General features: G+C 43.9%; 1 protein-coding gene across 1 annotated transcript; it reads left to right on the top strand.

The window, feature by feature from the left end:
• The first annotated feature begins 9,176 nt into the window (after positions 1-9,176).
• On the top strand, positions 9,177-19,199 carry LOC103537725 (dual specificity protein phosphatase 13-like). Its single transcript, XM_008504040.2, has 4 exons — positions 9,177-9,597; positions 15,709-15,913; positions 17,006-17,226; positions 18,118-19,199. The coding sequence occupies exons 2-4, from the start codon at positions 15,738-15,740 to the stop codon at positions 18,342-18,344; spliced, it is 624 nt and encodes a 207-aa protein (XP_008502262.2). The 5' UTR covers positions 9,177-9,597; positions 15,709-15,737; the 3' UTR covers positions 18,345-19,199.
• The last annotated feature ends 1,743 nt before the right edge of the window (positions 19,200-20,942 follow it).

Raw genomic sequence — 20,942 nt, 5'->3', positions numbered from 1 at the left:
ATAGCGCAGAGCTAATCTGGGGAGGTGTCAAGGCTCATGCTGTATTTAGAGACAGCCACCTGCTTGGGAGCATCAAGAGGCAGCAAAGAGCCCTCTTCAGAAAAAAAACAACAAACCAAACCTTCCCTGTGGATTCTGCAGCAGTGGCATCCAGCAAGAACTCCCCTGCCTACATCTGCTGGTGGCCACCAAAGGGGTCAGCCCAGAAATGATCTGAGCCTGGCACTCCCCCTGCCCAGGAACTGCCAGATATTTGGGACATCTGCAAAAAGTGGAATTAAATCACATGGGTGAAGAGTGGCTTAATCTCTACACAGGCAATACATAAGTGTTATTTGAGGCTAAGCTGTTCTCCAGGGCTGGGAAGTACAGTGCTTGTTAGCATATGCTGTCCAACTACTTTATTTAGTTAGCGTTGTTAAAACTCAGTGCCTTAAAATAGACTTAAGATTAGCATAGAAGGAAGCAGAAGGACTACCCATTAAAGGGAGAACCTACAGAATGGAGTAAAATTAATTAAAAAGAGAATAAGGGTCTCTATTGCTTTGCACTGTTTTATAATTATTCAACTTAGATTCTGTAAATGCTGTAACATTTACCACATAAAACACCAGACAGACTCGTGACCCCGAGTAACTTCTAAAATTGTACTGAGATTGGCTTGGACCTTTTTGACTTAAATTTTAACTGGAATGGAAATTTTAACATTTAAAAAACAACAAAACCCATATTATAACTTTTGCTGTTTATATGACAACTCAATTTACAGTTGAGATTTCTGACAAAAATATGAATAATCTGAATGACAGCAGACTACTGTTTATTTTTCAAACTTATGTGATGGTTGTTTCCCTCTGGAGCCTGCAGAAAACATGCAATCAGCATGCCTAGTGAGCACTGTTATGCTAAAAAAAGTTCTTCCCAGCACCAGCAGGTCACAAACCATTTGGAGAAATAAGGATTTGCAGAACTGAGCAAGCAGGTATTAAAAGCAAAGATTTAAGATTTTATAAAAATCCCTGAAATTGTATTATCACTGTCATTGGAATTCAGATGTACTTTTAAGTGCAGTTTTCAGACCTCTTTTTAATGCCTGTGGGTACCCATACTGCAAATTATTCTCATGTGTTTAGTTTCTATCACATTGTGTCCCCTGGGGGGAAAAGACAATGAATGTTGGGAGGAAAATGTATAGATAACAACAGTGTACATGGAGCAAGGAAAAAATGAGCTTTGACAAGTTTCAGCTAACAGGGATAAACAGGTAAACAGGTTTGGTTGCTAATGCAACTGTTGAACATTCATATTGAGCTTAAAACCAAAAAAGTTGCAGACTGCAACCAGTGAAACTAGAAGTTTATCAAGTGCTATAGGTGGAATTCTCTTTATTCTGCCAACATCAAGAAGACAAATAGCAGCACCACCTGAGAATAAGGTTTCATGGGATCTTCCTGAAGTGGAAAGGGGAAATAGAGAGAGCACTTCCACTTAGTGCCCAACCCAGTGCTCAGTGAAGCCAATAAACACAGGATGTTTCTGTCACTGAGCAAACCTGTGCCAGCATCAGGATGAGTACCACAGCTAAAATAACCTGAAGCAGTACCATAAATTGTCATTGCTTGTTTCTGTAGAACCAGTTATGTGCTGAGGAACTAGAATTCAATCTAGAATTGAAGCTGTATTTTCTAAGGCAGATTTCTCTGTATGACTCTTAGGAGAAATTTCAAGGTCAGTCTCTTCAAACAAGTTAAATATCTCTAGTAAAATAAAGCAGGGATGCCTGACTTTACATGATGTCTTTCAGCCTGGAGGACTTTGAAGTGGTCAGCAAACTGATTTATTAAATATTTGTCTGACTATCAGCTATTGCTGATATGCAAGGCCAAGGCCAAGACCCTTTGGGTTGAAAGGTAAAGTCTGTTTTGAAGAGCTACATAGTGAGCAGCTGAGGGCACAAGATGTAAAACACCATGCAGAAATCAACCTTCATGCTGAATTTTAAGCAAGAAGGTTTATCAGCAGGAGTTCAGCCAGATTAGCAAACTCTCTAGGAAAAAAAAAACCAAACAAACCAAAACAACGAAACATTGAACAATTACAGGCTGAAGCAAAATGGTTACAGGCTACACTGTAACCTGAGTGTTCTTTAAACTTAGGTATCTAGTGTCTGATTATAGGAGGACCTGAGCTACTTCATGAAGGGAATTTTCAGAGGGTGCTTTGGACAGTAATTCCCAATGCCTTTAGCAGTCAAAAGGAACCTGTAACACTTGTTAACAAAGTTCCAGACAGGCAACGGTCTATGCAGAAGAGAAATGATTTGGAATTCTGCATCTGTTGTGAATACATTCAGGGATCAAGAAAGGAACAAGAAAACAGCATACATTGAGTTATTTTTTTGTTGGGAGGTTTTATACATGACTTCCCCAGCTCACAGCCTGTAACAAGGAAGACCTTGGTGTCACCCAGCCACTGAATGCTGCACGTTTTGCATGGGAAAAGCAAAGGATTTCAAACTGCCTGTTGCCAGGAAATGCATTCTTATGGAACACCTGCACAGGACTTGGATGACTTTCACCTCTGTGTACATTTCTGTGCTGCCTCTGAGTACACTCCCAAGGCCAAATGGTGAGTCCCTGGTAGTAAGCTGCTGCTCTCAGGCAGCACTTTCATTAAGTGGTCACCAATTACTTCAGCAGCATTAAACTGAACCTCACTCAACCACTTAGGAAAGCCTAATTAGCTACTTACAGACACTGCCTCCATTGGCAGGTGGAGCAGGATCCTGAAATATTAGGAGCAACCCACAAAGCTATGTCCACATCAGCAGCAGGGATCACAGGTGGTATCACACAGGATGCACACTGAAGTGGATATTCTGTAGCAGGAGAGATTAAAAAAACAAACAAATAAAAACTCTAAAAGGGAATGATGCTGTATTTTGGTGAGTGGGGAGAAAGATTATGAGCTGTCAATCAAAACCCACAGATTTTATTTTGTTTTTTAGTTTATCAGAATACACAGCACAAAAATTGTTACTTTTTTGTTTGAGAACAATGAAGAGCTGCAAAGAGCTACTGCAGAGACATGCCATGCCAATTGGCCATCTACAAAGCCTAATGCCATGTGTTTTCCTTTCTTTCTGGACTCAGGTCTCTAGTAACAAAAAGTAGTTCTTGAGTTATGAAAGGGGTGAAAGTAATACCCTGGAGGCTCATCTGTCAGAGATGAGATGCAAGAGAGAAGTATGAATGTATGCAATCTGTGACCATGGCACTAACCTGTGCAGCCTGGAACAGCACCACATGGATGCATTTTTATTTAGAAAGGAAAAATCTTCCTTCACTGTGTTCTTGGAAAAAAAAAAGCAGATCTGCATCCTTTGTACTGTCTTAGCTTAGCATCTTCCAGCCCTTCCCTCTGGGTAATGCTATCCAAAGAGTTTTCCAGCTGAGGATTCCTGGAACACCTGCAGCATTTAGACATTGAACTGAGACACAACATACCAACATACACCTATGTAAACTCTTATGAAATAAAATAAGAAAAAAAAAACCCAAAGATCAATGTGACAGGAAGAAAGGTCAGACAAGACAATCTGATATGAGATAAAGATGAAAGGAACAGGACCCAAAGCTTTGACATCAAACCAGACTTTCCTCTCTGTTTCCCCTCTAGGTAAAGGGTTTCTGAATTTTTTTTACTTCAGGCACTTCTCAATCACTTGGTTAAATAGAGGTAACAGATGTATTAAGAGACTCCTCTAGAATACATTCCCTGTTTGTTGACCATTCTGCTCAGGAAAACTCATAAAACTCAACTCCAAGAGAAAACAAGCCCCTGATTAAGTTTAAAGCTCCTAGGGATATCCCTGGACAAAACAAGATGGTAACCTGGTTTGCTCCACTGAGAGCAACAAATTAGCAAGTGAGAAAATCTTGGTGTCCAACACATATAAGAAGTTACCCAGATCAAGGACAGAACTTTCCATCCTGGTGACAAATATGTGCTCAGTGACTCTCCAGAGGCACCTTTACCCCACCATGTCCCTCTCTCCAGCTCTATCTTAGCTTTATGGACCTGAGATTTACAGCAGAGGTATTACATTTACAGCTATAAATTACCCTTCTTTTCATGCTCAAAACTACCAATTCCCACCAAAATTTCCTTTACACAAATAGTGCTGTGCACTCCAGTGCTGGTGAACACAGAAAGAGCTCAGTTCTTTAATTTTACAGGAATATTTCATAGAGGAACTGGTTTTTCAACCCTATTCTCATTGCTCAGAAGAGAAGTCTCTCCCAGTGCCATTTTCTGCCTATGTCTTACAAACAAAAAAGGACTGGAAAGGTAAAATATTAACCAGACTTTTGAAATAACTACCCAAATGGACAAGTTAAGCTTGGGTAGTAGAACTGCCTAAGTTAATAGTGGGAGGTGTCCCTGCCCAAATAGAGGGTTTGGAACTAATCTTGAAGGTCCCTTCCAACCCAAACCATTCTATGATTCTATGAACTCTCCTTGGGCAGTCCTCATTTTAGGGCAGGTTCTGGAAAAGAAATGGTAGTTTTAGACTTAAGTCCTAAAGATGCAGAATTATAACACCTGGGGAAAGATGCTGGTGACAATTCCAAACCCAGAGCTTGAGTACATCTCTGTGCAAGGTAACACCACACCACGTGGCAACACCAACACTGTGGCCAAATGAATACCTGGGGAAACTCCCACCAAAACCCAGTGGTGCAACCCAGGGCTGAATTCACCCACTGATTTCCAAACTGAGAAGTCTGCCAAGGAGGGCATGGCCTGAAGAGGCACATGGAGCTGGCAGGCTCTCAAACAACAAAATAAAACTGGCACTGGTGACCACAGAACCCTTCGTGCTTCGCAGGTCAGATGGAGGCAAGAGAAAAAATCAAGTTGTCTGGTGGGGAAAAAAATAAAAAATAAAAAAAGCAGCTTCCTCAGGATGGCTTCAGCCATGGTGTGATTGTGATCAATCTGCTTGGGCAAGTATCAGCTCTCCATGTGTGTTTGGTCTGGTGCAGGCTGCCTGTGGAGAGCATCTCAGGCAGGTTGATGCATGGTTGTTATCACCCACGTAAATATCTCTGCCTTGTGTTATTGTGGCACAAAGCAGCTGGACCATTTGAAAATCATTTAAAAAGCACTATAAAATTAGGGCTCCAGTGCTCTTATTTTATGACTTTCATGAGCAGCCACTGCCTGGAGAGAAATTATCCTCTTTTTATTTTCAAGGCTAAAGGTTCTTTTAACATTCATCAAAATCAAAGTGCACCCTTGATAACACATCGAGCTGTTACTTATCTACTACAGACTCTTTACCTTCTGCATAATATCACATCTGAGATCTCAGAGCTTCACACACAACTCATTTCATTGTGTCTGCTGTTGTTTTCACCAAGTGAATTTGCATAGTTTCAGGAGAGGCTGGCTGATGCCCTGAAACATATTCTTTCCATAATTCTTAATTTTTTTTTAATTTCTAGAACAATAGCCCAGAGTGTTTTTGTTACTGATCCTTCTATAAAAATGGTCAATTACCTCTCCTGGCAATGGATTTGCTCAGAGTAATTAAGCACCCTAAGTGAAAGATTTTCAAGGGCATAAATAGTACTTAGGTGCTTAACTTGACAGACTCCCCTTTCTGCCTTTGATAAAAATCTCTCCCCCATAAATAAAAAAGCAAATCGTGGATAACTTTATTTTTATGCCTCCTCTTCTTGTTTTTTTACAGACAGCTTCTTTACTAAACTCAGGAAAAGGGTGGGTGAGCCAAAGCAGCATGACAAAATGCAAGCAGCACAAAGGGAAAGCTGTTCTTTTTTAGAAATATAAAAGAAGTGCAGCTGAACCAACCCTCCTTAAAGCTCAGGACTGATGGGCTCAGGAAGAGACACTGCATGAAATCCTCAGGCACAGAGGATGTGAGTGGGGACTGGTGAGGTCCTGCACATCCTCTGCCGGGCTGTTAGTTTCCCTCTGTGGGAACAAAGGGAGTTTTAGCTGAGTTTTTAACCACAGAGGATTTTCCTGCCACAACCCAGTTTATGATTCATCAGCAGGATGATTAAACTACCAGGGAGGGGGATGAGATGGACTTCCTTGTTGATCACAATTCTTTCTGACCCTAGGGAGTCAGAAAACGGGAGAGGTAGGATCAGCAAGCCCTAGCACACTCAGCTGTCATCACTGCTGAAAAAGTGGGACAAGGATTTATTGAGGGAACATCTCAGCTCTGGGACACATTTTTCTGTTCCACCAGTCAGCAAGCACCTTCCTGTGCCTGATGGGCCCAGGAAGAGATGAAAAGGGCCCAGCTGAGCTGGAGCTAGATCTGGGCTCCTGCATTTCAGAACAGATTTGAGCTCTCAAATCTTAGGATCAAATCTTAGGATGCCCCTCCCTGGAAGTCTTCAAGGCCAACCTGGATGTCCAACCACTTTTGCAAAGGTTTCTTGAGATTTCTGTTAATTTTCAGAAGGATACAAGGGAAGTATCACTCTGGATGAGGAGAAGGAAGGGTAAAGCCTTTGGTTAGCTGAAAGCCCCTGCCCTGTCTGATTTTTGGAGATAGTTTGATGCATACACTCAGGTCAATACCAATTTAACTCCTACAGCACACTTCCCATTTTTCACCCATCCAATCAGTGTAGTTTCTCGTATCTCAGTAACAGCTCCCTTTAAAGGTCAGTCACGAGAATACTGTGTATTTTTAAATTATTCAAGATTGCTTTCTTCTGCCATCTTGTGGTAAAACGAAAAATCACAGCGTTTCAGTGGCAGCAGTGTTGCTGGGCCGGTCTATAGGCAAGGGCTGTCAGGAAAGGAAGTGTCTAATTAATTCTAACAAACCAGTTGGCATAACTGGAAAAAGATGGAGTCCTTTTTGTTTATCTGAAAGGCTGCCCAAGTCTTCCAGCTCTACAAGTTGATCTGGTAGCAGTGGCTCGGGTTTTACCCCAGGGCAAATCATCTGTTTTGTGGACCTGGTGTTTCTTGAACATCTCAGAGCAAAGGAAAGTTGCATAATGTGAGGCTTTGTTGTTTTATGACATCAAGTGGATCATAAATATTTTGAACAGAGCCCTTTTTGCCAATTTTGCTCTCAGATCTTCACAGCTCCTGGACAAAAGACATCTTTGTCCCCTGTGAAACCACAGGAAGATCTTGTCCGATAGGCATGTAAAGATTTTCCTTTTAGTGCAACAACTCTTTCCTTCTGATCTGTCCATGTAAACACTACCAATCAGGCCAGAGCACCTTGCATTGATTCTAAAAAAAGACCCCAAAATACAAAAAAGTATTTTTGTTTTAAAAGTATGTAACAGATAAGATTAAAGTATAGTTTCTGGGGTTTTTTCCCTCTTTCCTGCAATCACACAGAGGTTTTTTTGTAAATGACTATTTGTGGCCCTCATTCTCCTCTCACAATAGCTTTTCCCACACAGTTTTGCTAACAACATGAAAGTAACATATGATAATTTAAAAAGGAAAAAAAAAAATTCCAAACGGATAAAATGCCACTATTTTTCCTTAAAATAAACTCACACTTCAAAACCAGACAGAAGACCTACTCACAACATTCCAACCTGCAAAGAGAACATAAATAAAAGCTCTTCAAAGCTTTGTTCATTTTCACTAGCACAAGCAAAAATGACTGCTTGGGATGCCAGGCACTGGAGGAACAGGATGATAATCCTATTTATACAGCTCATGGAGGGCTCCCATTACCATTATACCTGTGAAGTTCCCAACCCTCAATGTATTCTTGCTCACAGCAATTTTCTCAAGCAGAGAACCCAGGGCTGTGCTGGAGGCACTGGGGTTTGCTCTGGGAAAATGGTCTGTTGTATTTGCAGCCAAAATGTCTATTCTAAACCACCTCCAACAGGCATAACCTCCAGCAAGGCTGCACCCCCCCTGATACCTGGGCTTAACTCACCTTCTTGGGAGCCAGGAGGTTGCTGCTTTGCTGGAGGCTTTTTCTCCCTCCATCACCTTCCCAGCTTTGGCATCCACCTACAGTCCACACAAGAAACAACATCAGAAAAAGAACATCATGAAACCTGACAGGATGAAGGTGTAAAAACTCCTTCCCACAAATGGCAGGACAAGCTCTACCAGCTCCCTGGTTGCTTGCATTCTGCTTCACCTGGTACCCCAATACCAGGGAGGAGCAACAGGAAAACCACTCCCAGTTTTATTTCTTTCAATTCAAGATAAGAAACTAGGAGCAAATGTTCATCAGGCACATAATCAGAAGTTTGCAAGAGAAAGTAAGCTCTGGTTCTAGGTCTTAGTATCTTCTCTTGGGTGTTCCTATACACCTTGTCAGTGGTCAGTTCCTTTGATTCATATTATCACCCTATATAAAAGATGACTTTAAAAAAAAAAGGATGGTTTCAAAGTCAGCAATTTAAAAAAAAGATTAAAAATTTAAAAAATAAAAAAAAAAAAAAAAAAAAGAGAAAAATTATCCTTCTCTGCCCTACCAAAACTGAGAGTGTCCTTTAAAAGCTCAGTGCTTTACTTGGGAAAAGTACTGAAATAGATCTTCCACTGTAGAACTGTGAAGTCTTTTTGCTATCAGTTCCACTGCAAAGAGTTTGTACAGCTTTGTCAACCTTAGAAAAAGGTGCATTTCTCATATGTACCCTTTCAAGCCAGGCAAGGCAACTTTACTTGCTTATGTTAAAAGTGCAGGGAGAGGCAGACAGCTCAAAGATACCACTGCCAAATGACAGAGGAATAACAAAACCCCTTTACTCTTGCCTTCAAATATTCTCAAACCTTGAAAGCTTGACAGCATTGTCAATTTTGTATTGACAGCAGCAGTCAAAGAGAGAGAGAAAAAAATCATTTGAGGAGTAAATCAAGGAGCAGAAAAACCCCAACCCTTTAATCCACAGTCACACAAATCCATACTGCCTGCAGACAGTCAAGTGCTCTGGAGCCCCTTTTAGTAGCCATATGTTAACATCCTTGTTTGTCTTTGCTGAAGCTTGCAAAGCTTTCCCCCTCCCTCCATCTTTCAGAGCCAGCCTGGTCTTTTTTGCCATCACTGGTCCCCACATGTCACTGCTATTGACAGCCTGTGACACCCATGAGATCCCAGCACAGCAACAGCACTCAATACCAAGGTCACTCGGTTTTCCTTTCTCTGCCAGGAGCTCCTCTGCCCTCGGGCTCAGCTCCTCACCTCTCCCTGCTCCATTACTGCCGCTATTTAAGATGAGAGTGGAGTTACTACTATTAGCATCTAGCTGCTATAGTTAGCTGCTCACAGCACCCCGCTGGCAGCAGGTCTGAAAACCTCAGCTATTTTAAGTCAGGGAGAAGCAGGAGTGTAGCTGAGATGTGTCAAGGCAAGCAGTTGGTTTGGGGGATTTGGGGTTTTTTTGTTTTTTAAATTCCTAGCAGCTCTACCCTGGACAGGAGCACCCCAGAAGAAAATGAAAGGGAAAAAAGCATCAGCCACAGCAGAGTCGGAAATTACAGCAGGAGCCTGTGGAGGGCAGCGCTGTCTTGCTGGGGATGGTGCACTGACTAAGCTCAGTGATGCCAGCTGCTAAGGTAATGCCTTCTTTTTCTATTTTTCTCTCTGAATCTGAAAGCTGCAGATGTAAAAGCTGTGGTTCTTGGCCCAGCTGCAAGTAGGACTCCCCGTTTTTCCACCCACCACCCCCATATTCCCCCAAGCATCCTTTCCTGCAGGCACCTCTTCCCTGGCTGCGTGGTTCTGAGCCAGGGGGCTTGGGGGAGGCAGCTGGGGGGCTGGAGGCACCTTGGAGGTTCTCCTCCCCTTGGAAAGACACAGTCTTGGGAAAACATGTGCAGATCAGTAACACTGTGAAGGAAAGAGAACGCTCTCCTGGAGCACTGTCATGGGCTAGCTAGTGAGAAAGAGTGCTGGGAGGTCTCATTGGGGGTCCTCACCTTGCTCAGGAGCCCACCCGAGCTGGGACACTCCAACTTCATCTCCACTTGTGTTGCCTTGAAGCTTTACCCCTCCTTGACCAGGACCCTCTTGCCTTCCACCTCTACCTGGGACCTGCCTCACCAACACAGGCTCTCTTGGCTGTCCCAGCTCCTGGCTGAGGCTGGTCACCCTGCACTCCTGAAGTGGCCTTGTGTGTGTCCCTGCTGTCCCCGGGTGCTCACAGTCCCTGTGAAATAGCCACAAGTTGTCCCTGCCCTGCAGCAGCCTCCTGGGCAGCCCCTGCATGGGGACAGGAGAACTCATAGAGAACTTCACAAGCAGAAGTTGATACCTTCCACCTCAGTTTGGAGGAGTCAGAGGGCCCCAGAAAAAATCCTCCGGGCTGGCTGTGAGTGGAGGAGTCAGGAGGAAGATGAAGCAGTAAAGAGGTGTGAGGACTCCTGATTTTTCTCCTGGCCAGGGCCTAGGGTGAGGGAGCTGAGCTGGGGGCAGCCATGGAGGAGGCTCACAGGGCTGCTCCTGCTCCTTCCCCACACTGTGGTTAAAGAGAGGGCTGTGTTTTCCAGAGCCCTCCACCTGGCATCTTTCCCGGGTAGTAAATTCTCCTTAAAAAAAAAGAAAAAAAGAAAAAGAAAAAAAAAAACCAAAACCCAAAAACCCCAACCAACCTCAAAACAGAGCTTTAATTGTACATTCTGCTTTTCTCCTCACTCTGGAATAATGGGAATGGCATGAACACAGCACTGCCTCAAGCACGGACGTGCACCGAGGCCAAGGGACCAATTCCTGCTTTCCATCATCCGGGGGCTCTGCCTCTGGTGGGGCAGATCAGGGCTCAAACAGCAAGCAGGAGCAATGAGCTTCTGCTGGTTCCTGCTGTTCGAGTGTGGGCAGAATAAAAGGCCATAATATATGGTGCAGTCAGCCAAGAAAGCAATATTGCTCTGCCATGTGCAAGGTCTACACCGAGACGAGCCCAGGATCTCATTTCTAAACTCCCAGAGGTGCCTCATTTAAACCATCAGCCATAACCTGCTTCTCATTTTCAATACCACTTGGTATTAGAGCTGCAGTGAACTGCTGGTGAGAGATTCTAATTCCTGCAAACAAGCCCCTGTAGGCTTGCAAGGAAAACAGAGAGTTGCCCCTCTCAGTTGCCTGCTAGGTTCCCATCTGGCTGTTTTAACTTTGCTATTGCTTTTAAATGTGCCTGTTTCTGCACACCAGGCTTTCAGCTCTACCTCAAGAGACTCCTGGGTTCTCTTAGCATCGGATTCTGGCCAAAATGTAGAGACACAGATTGGGTCTTCTTAACAAAAAGGAGGATCAGATTTCACATTACAGTATCTGAAAGATTAATTCCACTTACATGATCATTTCCCTGTGAACCACACTTCTTTCCATCTGGATTTTTCCATCAGGAGGACAAAGAGCCATAGTGTTAAGCACTACCTAAGAGCAAGGAGTGTAAAAAGATGAGGGCAGGGATGCTAGCTGAGAGAAAAGAGAAGAAAAAACAGACTAGAGAGCAATTTCAAACACATTGAGACTTTTTCTCTCTTTTTTTTTTTTTTTTCTCTATGTGAATTATATCCTGATCTCATGCTTTGGTATTTTCAACCATTTATTTTGTCAGGTTTTGATTCAGGGAATTCAGGATATGTGGCTGCAGGAGCTTTCTGTATCAGGTTATTGTCATCTAGTGTTTGCTAGACCCATAGTTATTGTAGTAACCACAGTTCCAGCCAAAATCAGTGCCCTGCTGTGCCTGAGGCTATCAAGTATCTCATGTAAGATCTTGTTATTGAGAGACAGCTCTCCCCATCATAGCCACGTGCAGAGCTGTGCCAGCTAGGAAAGTGCTAGCAAAAGGGATAGAGGAAAAATTACTTGGGGCCCAACTAATGCCCTGTCACAGTTTCCTCTTGGGACTTTAGAAAGTCATTTAATCTCTCTACAACTCAATTTGGTCTTGAGGAGACAAGGTAACAACCACAGCAACATGGCAGGAGGCTTTCTGCCTCTTCAGAAGTGAAAATAGGAGCTGCTCAGACAGTTTGTGTTCATACCTACTTAAACAAAATGTGTTTTTCTCAGAGAGGAACACAACACTTCATCTTGGCTTAATATTTTAAAAGGCTTTTATGCAACACTAAAGTAAAACTAAAAAAAAAAAAAGTAGTAACTTTGAATAGAAAAATGGAAGTGGTAATTTTTCTGGAAATAACAAAATGAACTATTTCAAACCGACAGTATTGGAGTCTTTGTGGGTTTTTTTCCAAAACTTTGCAGAGTTTCCTTTGACTGGAATCTGCAAATGCAAGACAAATCTGCTAAATGCTTTATCCGATTCAAATCGGTGGGGGTTGTGTGGTTTTTTTTTCTTTTCTTTGCCAGAAAAATCTTCTGTAGGAAATGGCAATTGTTTCCAGCGTAGAAAAAGAAAAAAAGAGAAAGGAAGAAAAAAAAAGAAAAAGAAAAATCAGAAAAATGCCTTGCAGACTGTAGTATTCAAGTAGCTGTATAATACTGGGGAGATACAAAGCTCAGCAGAGGAGAGGTCCTGGAATGACTGGGTCCCTGGGGAGCTGTGTCACCCACAGTCCTTCCTGGGTGCTGCCTGCACCTTGGCAATGCTGACCCCTGGCCACCTGCAGACCTCTGGGGTGGCTCTCAGGGAATCCAGAATACACAGAAAGATTGAAAGAATCTAATGAGATCTGGTCTTCAGGTGCTTCCAGGCTGCAGTTTAAAAGAAAAGTAATCATACCCAGCTTTCATGGTCTTGATCTCTGCAGAAAACATTAGTGACCTTGTAAGATAGAGCACTTTTTTTTTTTTCCCCAGCTACAGGAGCTCCTGCCCTCCTGCAATCACTAGCTGTTTCCAACTAGAGCAGCTTCTGAGAGCCACCCAAGGGGAGAAGCTTAGAAAAATGTAATCAGTGGCAGCACTTTTGCTAGCTTTGCAGTATCTTACAGTAGAAGGGAGGGGGTGGGGAACCCTCAGCAAAGTCCCTGGCCTTCAATTAAAAAATTCAGATTGCTTTCTTCGTTAGTCCAATCATCTGGTATAGCTATTTCCAAGCTTACCCTGAAGGCCCTGCAGAACAATTCCATTTCAAGGCCAGCACAGTGCAGGACAGAGCTGTGTGCATCTTCTCGTGTTGACACAAGGAGCTCACTAGTCTGGCACAAGCCACGTGAAGCAACCATGCTGACACACTTTTTGGAAAGAGGATTGATCCACGAACAGGAGCTCAGCTGCAAAGCACCTCCCTGGCTGCAAAGGCCTGGAGTCACCTGCCAAGCTTCACCAGCACCAAAACAACTCAGTTCTTGGGGAGCCTCAAAATCAGGTCTTGAACGAGAGGCAATGTAATTCTCTCTGCTAATCATCTCTTTCCCTCTCTCTGCTAATCATCTCCATTACTGTAACCAGCTGACAGGCTACAAAAGAAGTTTAAAACACTAGTGGCTAGGAAAACAAAAGCTTGGTTTCCATCTGCTTACCTGCACAACTTCAGTCTTTAAACATCTGCCCTGAGAGTCAGCCACACTCCTTGGAAACGAGCCTGTGGTCTTTTGACTCCTCTCATGTTGAAGCTGCATTATCTTTTTCTTTTTCTTTTACTGCTCCAGCTTAACGTTCTGTGTCGGTGAAAGTACAAACAGGTCATCACCACGATGCTGGCAGTAGCTCTGGAGCACAGTGCATGACTTTTGCAAGGCAGTAAAACTTGTAGGGCAATGCACAGTATCTTTTTTTTTTTTTTTTTTTTCCTGAGCTATTTTTCATGCTAATCTGTGCTGGGAATGCACAGCACACTCCTTTATACACCAAAGCTCTTCATGTTATGTTATCTGCCCTGAAAAATTCACATGCTTTTACCCCTGTATTGCTCTCTCCTTCCTTACAGTTCTTTTCTTTCATCATTACAAGTAAAACCAGCCAGCTTTCTTCCCTCTCTCCCATTGTTTTTATTGTGCTTTTCATATTTTGCTTATTAAGTAGTTACCCCTAGGGAGACTTCCTTTTTATTGGAACATATTAAAACCTGTAGCTGCTCTTTACACTTGTGGGGAGGAGGAGGGAGAAGAAAATTTAGGCTGAGGTCACAGAAGTGTATGTGGTGTGTTTAATAGTACACCTTGCATCATCTCTACTTCTTTTCTCATAAGCAACAAGATATTCTGCCTTGCTTTCTGCTTGTCCCCAAATTAGCCTGCACTGTTAAAAATAACTTACCTGGATACTGGGTCAAAGTTGCTGCTGTTGCTGTAGGAGCAACATCCATCTGGCTGTAGGAGCAGAGGACAGACCAGATGACTTCCAAAGGTCCCATCTGCATTTTTTTTCTAGAACTGCAGAGAAAAGAAACTCAAACTCCAGATTTAGGCACTCAGGCATTACAAAAGCTGATGCCACACCAGAATAAGCAGCAGCCACCCCACTTTGAAGAGTTCTAGTGGGGCTCCCATGTTGATTATGGCTTTAATACCAATAAGCAGCCAAACAAAGCTCATCAATGTTCTCTGAGGGCAAGAAGAGCAATTCAGGATAATGAGATCCTGGCAGGAGAAATGCTCTGAAAGTCTCAGAGAAGGGACTGTTTGGATATCTTTGAATTCCTGCTATCTTGGGTATCTTTGAACAACTTGCTGTTGACAGAGCTCTGCTTTAGGCTGGACCAGCTGGCCTGAGCTTCCTGGGTCTAAACCAGCAAAACAATTTTGCAAAAGGGATGGCCCTATTCCACTGCATAATCTGTGAGGGAGCTGAGCAGTCCTAGATGAATTCTCAACAAAGCCAGAACTTTCTGCTCTATAATTTCCCCAAACTCCAATGCTCTTTTTTCTCACATCCCAGGTAAGTACCCTAGCCCTCAGTCGAGAGAAACAGTCTCTCCCTGGAGGCAAATAGCTATCACATTATTTATACAAAGTGGAACAGTTCCCAGAGGAGAGACTAAGACACAGACACAAATACACCAGTAGAGATGAGTGTTCAGGGGTATTCACCTGAGAGAGAAAAAAAAACTAGTTCAAATTATCTCTATTTCTATTTCTGTATGTACAGACACACATATAGATATGTATATATGCATTTGAAAATCCATTCCTCTGAATCCATGTCTACATGTGTATGTGCATCATCCATGTGTTTAAATTCACTCCTATCAATAGAAGACACTTGTATGTAGATACCTTTTATATATATATATACACATAGACTATATAAATCCTTCACACCTGAAGATTTCCACCTTGGCCCTAGGAGCTTTGTAAGTATAAGTCAGTCCACTCATTTGCTCTTTCAGAAACTTTCAGTGTGAACTAAGCAGAATTGAGTGTGCCCAAACACTTCAATAATTCTCCAACATAAAACAGTGGAGCTTTCCTGCATATGCTCATCAGCACTAGAGCAACAGAAATCAGACCTGCACCTAGGAAGTTCAGCCAGGGCTGCATTTGGGTGGCTCAGGATGCTCTTTTTTAACAGCATTGCTTGACCAGAAATTAAATCACATTGTCTTCTGCTGCTGCTTCCTCAGGGGATGAATTACATGCCTGTGGAGTCCTGCCACAGAGCCAGCCCTGCTCTCTGGATGCTTTTAGCAACACCTGCAGGCCCTGCTGCACACTCTAGTTATAATAATGTAATGCTATTTGGAGGGTAATGAGCAGGACTTCTTTCTAGGGACTATTACTTCTGTATGAAAATTTCCTCTTAATTCATTTCAGAAAAGCTGTCTCTGATCTAGCCTGAGCGCATGCAAGAGAGGAACAAGATGCCTCACACCAGAGAGTCATCATCAACCAGCAGTGCAGGGAGCACAGCTTCCTATGAAACACCAGAACTCTCAGACCTCCAGAGGCTTTTGTGGTTGAAAGAAGGATGTGGTAATCACGTGGACCAAGTCTGGCCAAATATTTACCTGGGAGATGCGTAAGAACATCTGACCCTCTCATGGAGCTCTTAGGGGTCCCTGGGAGGAGGAGGAAAGGGTACACTGGGAAGCAGCTTTTGGGTTTCCAGCAATGTTTTAGTGATACAGGCACCCAAAACTGGTAACATAAGGAGTGTGGATGTCATGGAAAACATGACATGCAAAATTGTGACTTGCTCAGAGTGTGTCTGAGCTGGGGTTTCTATAGTCTGTGAACCACAGTTGAGTTGGCAGGGTTAAGAACTGTTTGCATTCTAGACACAAGTCCTAAAGAAGGCATCCCAAATTGGTGCCAGCTCTGAGATGTGTTATCTGTCCTGGAAACTGCTCCAAGCAGCAGACAAGAGCACAGTAATGCTTACCTTCAAATAGGAGCAGCAGGATCAAGAGACAGATGGAGGGGGACCAAAATTAACTATAAAATAAGGATTTTCCCAATCCAAATCCAAACTTTCTTTCCAAGATGGTAAAACTGAAATCATCAAACAGGAATTTTCATGCAAATACCTTATTCTTGTGACCACTTGTATTTATTGCCATTTCCTTCTATCTGGATGACTGCAGCTTACATAGACCAATAGCTCATTTTTCCCAGCTCCTCCTCATGAATACACCAGCTAAGGATCACAGTTTTGTGAGATCATTTCAGTCCCAGTTGATGGAGGGAAGAACCTGGCTGGTGAGCATGATGCTGCTTCATGTCCAGACCAGGAATGAGCTTCTGCTGCACCTGCGTGGGTTCCTGCAACCCATGCACACAACAAATGAAAGATTAGCTCTAGAGCTTGCTAAACAACTATAGAAAGGAAAAATCTTGGCCACTTTATACAGTAAGCTATATTCCCATGGACAAAATGGTTTGCTTAACTAACAGTGCCTCACTGGCAAGTCTGTGCTCTTGCTGCTCCTCAAAATATCAGATCACAATTTTTAGGCACAAAGCACCACAGGCTTCTCAAAATTTGGGACTCTGTAAGCAAGCTGCAGATCTTACATCCCTCTCTAGCTGGAGCAGGAACTAACTTTAAACCATGCTATTTTTTGCAGAAGATTAGGAATGTTGCCAGTGAGCCCTTCATGTCTTTCCACAGGTGGGCTGCTAGGAGTAAAAGTACTCTTCAAAGCCTCAACATTACTCACATCCTTAATGCAGCACATGGGCCATACAGCATCAACACAGGAGCCCAATATTACAAAGATCTGCAAATGGAGTACTATGGAGTAGAAGCATTTGATGATCCTTCCTTTGATTTAAGTATCTTCTTCCATGAAGCTGCCAATTTCATAGGCAAAGCCTTAAACACTTTGGGAGGTAAGAGGGAGGCAAAGAGAAGCTTTGGGAGGAGGTTTCAACAGGAGGCAAATGACTTCTCCTTGCAGTAACAGGCAGCCAGCAAAGCTCAGATTTGGCACAGGGTTGGAGAAGGCACACGTGGAAATGCCACGGAGAGGACGGGCAGAAGATGGCACTTCAGCCTTGGCTTAAATGCTTCACATGCTTAAGTGCTTTGCAGAATTGGAGCTTTGTTCAGACTGTCTATTAAGCTAGAGAAGCAGCAGAAGTTAATGAACTAAGTAAAAAACTACGAGCCTGACCCACAGCCTGCTGAATTTTTGTCAGCAGGGTTTGGATTATGGCCTAGTTATCATAATTTCCATTTGTTCCAGAGTTTGCTCCGACTCCGACTGGCTGCAAGATCTGCTGCTTTCACTGGAGTGCTTTATTAAATCCCTGGTTATGGCTCACACTGGGCTGCTGAGATACAGTAAATTATGAGCCCGTTTTTACAGGCAGACTATCCTACAGAGTTTATGGGACTTGTCAGTGATCACACCCGAGGCTGGGCCAAAATTTTCTGCCAAAACCCGCTTCTTTTTTTTTTTTCCCCACTGAAAAGCTATACTAACCAGTGAAGTCACAGAAAACTTCTTCTACCACAGAAAAAAAAAAAGACTATTTTAATCTGAGGCCCAAGTTAGATGCATGAGCTCAGTATGAAACACCACCTTGCCCAAAATGTATACCATGATCTTATTTAATTTGTCCCTGAAAACATCAGTATCTACTTGTCACCCTTGTTTCCCAACTTATTTCTAGTAGGTTTTTTCCTTCTTATCCCTGTGTTTTTTGCACTTCAGAAATGCTGAAGCCCACTCACCTTGCTGTGCCTCTTTTTTTTTTTTTTCTTCTTTTTATCTGCAGGTAAGGTGTTTGTTCACTGTGCCATGGGGGTGAGCCGTTCTGCCACTTTAGTGCTTGCTTTTTTAATGATCCATGAAAACATGACACTCGTGGATGCTCTGAAAACAGTCAGTGCTCACAGAAACATCTGCCCAAATTCAGGGTTCCTCAATCAGCTCCGGGACTTGGACCTTAAATTAAACGAAGAAAGGAAAGGCACCAAAGCATCTGCTACCACAGAGCTGTAAGAGAGCACTGCTGAAAAAGAAAGGACAAAATATAATTTAAATTTCCTGCATCTCTTTTAAATTAATTGCATTTGTAAACTAAGGAGGCAAATTTATGATATGCCAGAATGCATGTTATTACTACAAGTATATTTTACTCAATCTTTTTGCTAGATTACACTTAGAATTGGTTGTATATTGTGTCTTTCACTCTCCACCTTAAAACATTGCTCTCTGCTGGAAAAAAAAAAAAAAAAGATATCAGGTTCCACTTCAGAAATAGCTGTGTTTCAGCAACTAGTGAAGCTCATATCACTTTATGAAGTGTTAGGCTATTTGAGGTGAAAGATGCCATATTATTTATGCTCCAACAATGCTCAGAAGTTTTCTTATGAACCAGCCCCCCCTACCCCTTTGCTCTCTGTATCTAAAATGGTTTGTATTTTGAGACTGGAATCTGGCACTGGTTAGTTCTTGCTTTTACAATTGGTGGAGCCCCTGAGTTGGGGGTATGAGGCTATTTAAAGGCAAAGCAACTGGGAAACAACACAAACCATTCTTTGAGAAATTATTCCAGGCCCCTCTGTAGTGTTTTGCATTTGACTGTTCGCCAGATTTTTAGATTTTTTTCTTTCTTCCGTGAAAATACCTTTGTTTGAGAAGGCATTCAAATCTTGTTAACCTTCCTGAGTAAAATTCATACAGGGGATGCTGTAGAAAATGCTCCTGAAGAGGAAGGTGGGTTCCCAGCTGGGTAGTGGGGGTACAGGAAAGCATTAGACAACAAAATTCAGCATATCCCAAATTTGTCTGACAGTTCAGCATCACAAAACTTGGGATTTTCTTTCTCACAAATAAAGGTCGTTAACATTGTAACATCGTGTTCTCTGGCATTTGCTTTTGGGAGGGGACTCGAGTGAAAACTGAAGGGACACAGGAATGGCAAGGGAGGTGCTGACAGGCATCAGGCTTTCATCTTTGTGTCTCTGGGCCACCATAAGAGCACTCAATAGCTACTGTCATCTGATGGATCAGTGCTGGCTGGAAACTATGTGAAGCACATCTGGCTCTGGGTTCCCAGGGGACAAACATTTCGAAGCACAAAGCCGGCTTGGGGATGGCAGTTGTTTGCATTCCTGGTACCAAACTCGGGAATGCAGAGGCATGAATATTCCCCACCGTGTGAGCTGGCTGCTCCAGAACAACACAGCAACGAGGGGAAAACCATTCCTGGCCATTCCCAGTGTTGCCTAAATGGCAGATTTCTGCCTCCGGGACAGACAACTCAGCACCTTTCATAAAGCTCTTCAGAGCTCTCCATCTGCTCTGGAGGTGATGCTCTGGAGGGGAGCACAGAGCAGAGAATTTGGCACTGAGGACCTGACCCTGACAGGGAGAACATCTCAAAGGGTTTTACTTTGGAGAACCCCCTTGGGCTGGACACCTCTGAGCAGGAGAAAAGCAGTGTTCATCTCAAAGGGTTTTGCTCTGGAGAAACCCCCTTGGGCTGGACACCTCTGAGCAGGGGAAAAACAGTGTTCATCTCAAAGGGTTTTGCTCTGGAGAAACCCCTTGGGTTGGACACCTCTGAGCAGGAGAAAAGCAGTGTTCATCTCAAAGGGTTTTGCTTTGGGTTGGACACCTCTGAGCAGGAGAAAAGAAGAGTTGGAGACACTTTGATGTCTACATAAGAAAACCTCATGAGCTCCAAAACTGCTTTGCAAGGTCAAAACCCCAGCCACTAAGCAAGAGACAGCTTGAAAAGACCCAAATCTGCTGTAGACCCAAATCAGAATTTAAATATGCATGCCCCAGCATTTTAATTAGCATACTAATTAACTAACAAACTGATTACAACCCAGAGAAGGAGGAGGGAAGACAAACAGGGAGCTGACTACAGAGATGCCCCAGACCCAAGCACACCAACCGCATCTCCTTACTGCATCCCACCTGCGGGAAATCTCTCCTCACCTTTCCCAGTGCCAGCCCTGAGGTAAATTCTGGGCCGCAAAGCTGAAAATACCGGGGAGCACCCGCCACGCCAGCTTATCTAAGAACTTCCCGCGATTTTAAAACGCTGCTTGACCCGACGGGGTAAAAACCCCACGATAAACGAGCGGAATCGCCAGAGAACCGCCCGCGGACTGCAGCGCTCACGCTGTGACACAAAACGCGCCGTTTCCCCCCAAAAAGAGTCCCCGCGCCCCCCCCCACCGACCCCGCCGCCTCACCGCCCGCAGCCGCCAGGGGGCGCTGTCGGCCCGGCCGGCACCACTGGCGAAGGGCGGGAGGGGTCCGGCCGGCACCACCCGCCACTGGGCTGGGGGGAGGGCGGTAGGTTCGTCCCTTCGCCTCAACCCGGTACCGGCGCTTTTTGTTCCGAATGCGGGTCAGACCCCCCCCGGGAATGGCGAGGGTGCTGTGTTTGGGATAGGAAGCTGCCCTGGGTTCGCAGCCCGCCCCTCCCAGGCAAAATCCCGCAGCCCCCCCGGCAGGGCAGGGCTCGACGGTCACCGACAGGAATCCTGTCAGGAGTGACCCCAAGGTGGCCGTGGGGCAGACGGGTGGGGTGAGGCACAGACACCCCCCCCCCCCCCCAAGGGTCACCTCCAGACACCC

The sequence above is a fragment of the Calypte anna genome, chromosome 6, assembly GCF_003957555.1.
Source record: "Calypte anna isolate BGI_N300 chromosome 6, bCalAnn1_v1.p, whole genome shotgun sequence".
In the NCBI taxonomy this organism is placed as follows: Eukaryota; Metazoa; Chordata; class Aves; order Apodiformes; family Trochilidae; genus Calypte; species Calypte anna.
The sequence above is the reverse complement of the archived record's forward strand: the minus strand, read 5'-3'. Positions and strand labels throughout refer to the sequence as shown.